We start from the raw sequence: 1,309 nt of genomic DNA on the forward strand, positions 1-1,309 counted from the left end.
AAGAAGGAACCCAGGGCTCTGTTGTCTCCTTTACTCAGTAGCTGATTCTATCTTTAAACTGAATAAAACAATGTGTCGACTTAACGCTCATATAAATTGAAAAGTCGCAAAAATATACCTTAAGTCGACAGTGCAATAAACTTTATTTGCTTTTGAACTGATGTCGATAAATCAGACCTCACCCTTTTCACCTGATGTAGCATCGACACTTGTGTGGTTTATGCTTCAGAATCTTCTGTTGCTTGTTCATAAATGTAGGAATGCAATATTCTGCTGATTTATATGGCTCATTCAATTTTTGTCGACTTATAAACATAATTTTTAGGGAAAGTTCAAAACTTTGGATTTAGATGTTTTTGGCCCTCCAAAATGTATACTTGTTGCAGTTTTGTCGACCTCTCGAGCATACAAAAAGCTTCCAAGGCTTCTGACATTGCGCGCCTATGAATTTTTTTAAATGTTTGAACAATTGTGGTAAAGGCGACAGGAAATAAAAATTGCAGTTTCGTAGACATCCCCAGCATGCAAAAAGCTCTCACGGGTTTTGACATCACGCGACGATGAATTTTATGGTGATTGCAGTGCTGGGGATTGCAATGCAGGTGGAGATGGTTTTGGTGATTGTAATGCTGGTGGATTTGGTCACGGTGAATGCAATTTTGGTGGAGATGTTTCTGGTGATTGCAATGCTGGTGGAGATGATTCTGGTGATTGTAATGCTGGTGGAGATGGTCTTGGTGATTGCAATGCTGGTGGCGATGTTTCTGGTGATTGCAATACTGGAGATGAAGGTTCTGGTGGTTGCAATGCTGGTAATGATAGCTTGTGTGATTGCAATGTTGGTGAAGATCGTTCTAGAGGTTCCAATGTTGGTGGGGATGGTTATGGTGATCGCAATGCTGGTGAATATGGTTCTGTTGATTGCAATGCTGGTGGACTTGGTTTTGATGATTGCAATACTGGTGGAGATAGTTCTGGTGATTGTAATGCCAGCGAATTTGGTTCTAGTGATTCCAATACTGGTTAAGATGGATCTGACCAATGCAATGCTTCTTTTGATGGTTCTGGTCAATATAATACTGGTGAAAATGGTTTTGGTATTTTGCGATGCTGATGGAGATTTGATTTGATCAATGCAATGTTGAATACAGTTCTGGTGAATGCAGTGGTGCAAATGATGGAATCAATGGTGTGGAAGTTTGAGTCAATTGTACAGATGATGAAATCCGATCAACGAGAACAAGTCCACCAGTATTGCAATCGCCAGAACTTTTATCTCCCGTATTGCAATCACCAAAGCCATCTCCAT

General features: G+C 40.2%; 1 protein-coding gene across 1 annotated transcript; it reads left to right on the plus strand.

Annotated features, from left to right (window-relative positions):
• The first annotated feature begins 457 nt into the window (after window positions 1-457).
• Window positions 458-1,027, plus strand: LOC136804200 (ATP-dependent RNA helicase glh-2-like). The gene is made up of 2 exons (XM_067060903.1): window positions 458-474; window positions 583-1,027. Exons 1-2 carry the CDS (start codon window positions 458-460, stop codon window positions 1,025-1,027), a joined length of 462 nt encoding a protein of 153 aa, XP_066917004.1.
• The last annotated feature ends 282 nt before the right edge of the window (window positions 1,028-1,309 follow it).

The sequence above is a fragment of the Clytia hemisphaerica genome, unplaced genomic scaffold (assembly GCF_902728285.1).
Source record: "Clytia hemisphaerica strain Z4C2 unplaced genomic scaffold, Clytia hemisphaerica genome assembly, whole genome shotgun sequence".
Taxonomy (NCBI): Eukaryota; Metazoa; Cnidaria; class Hydrozoa; order Leptothecata; family Clytiidae; genus Clytia; species Clytia hemisphaerica.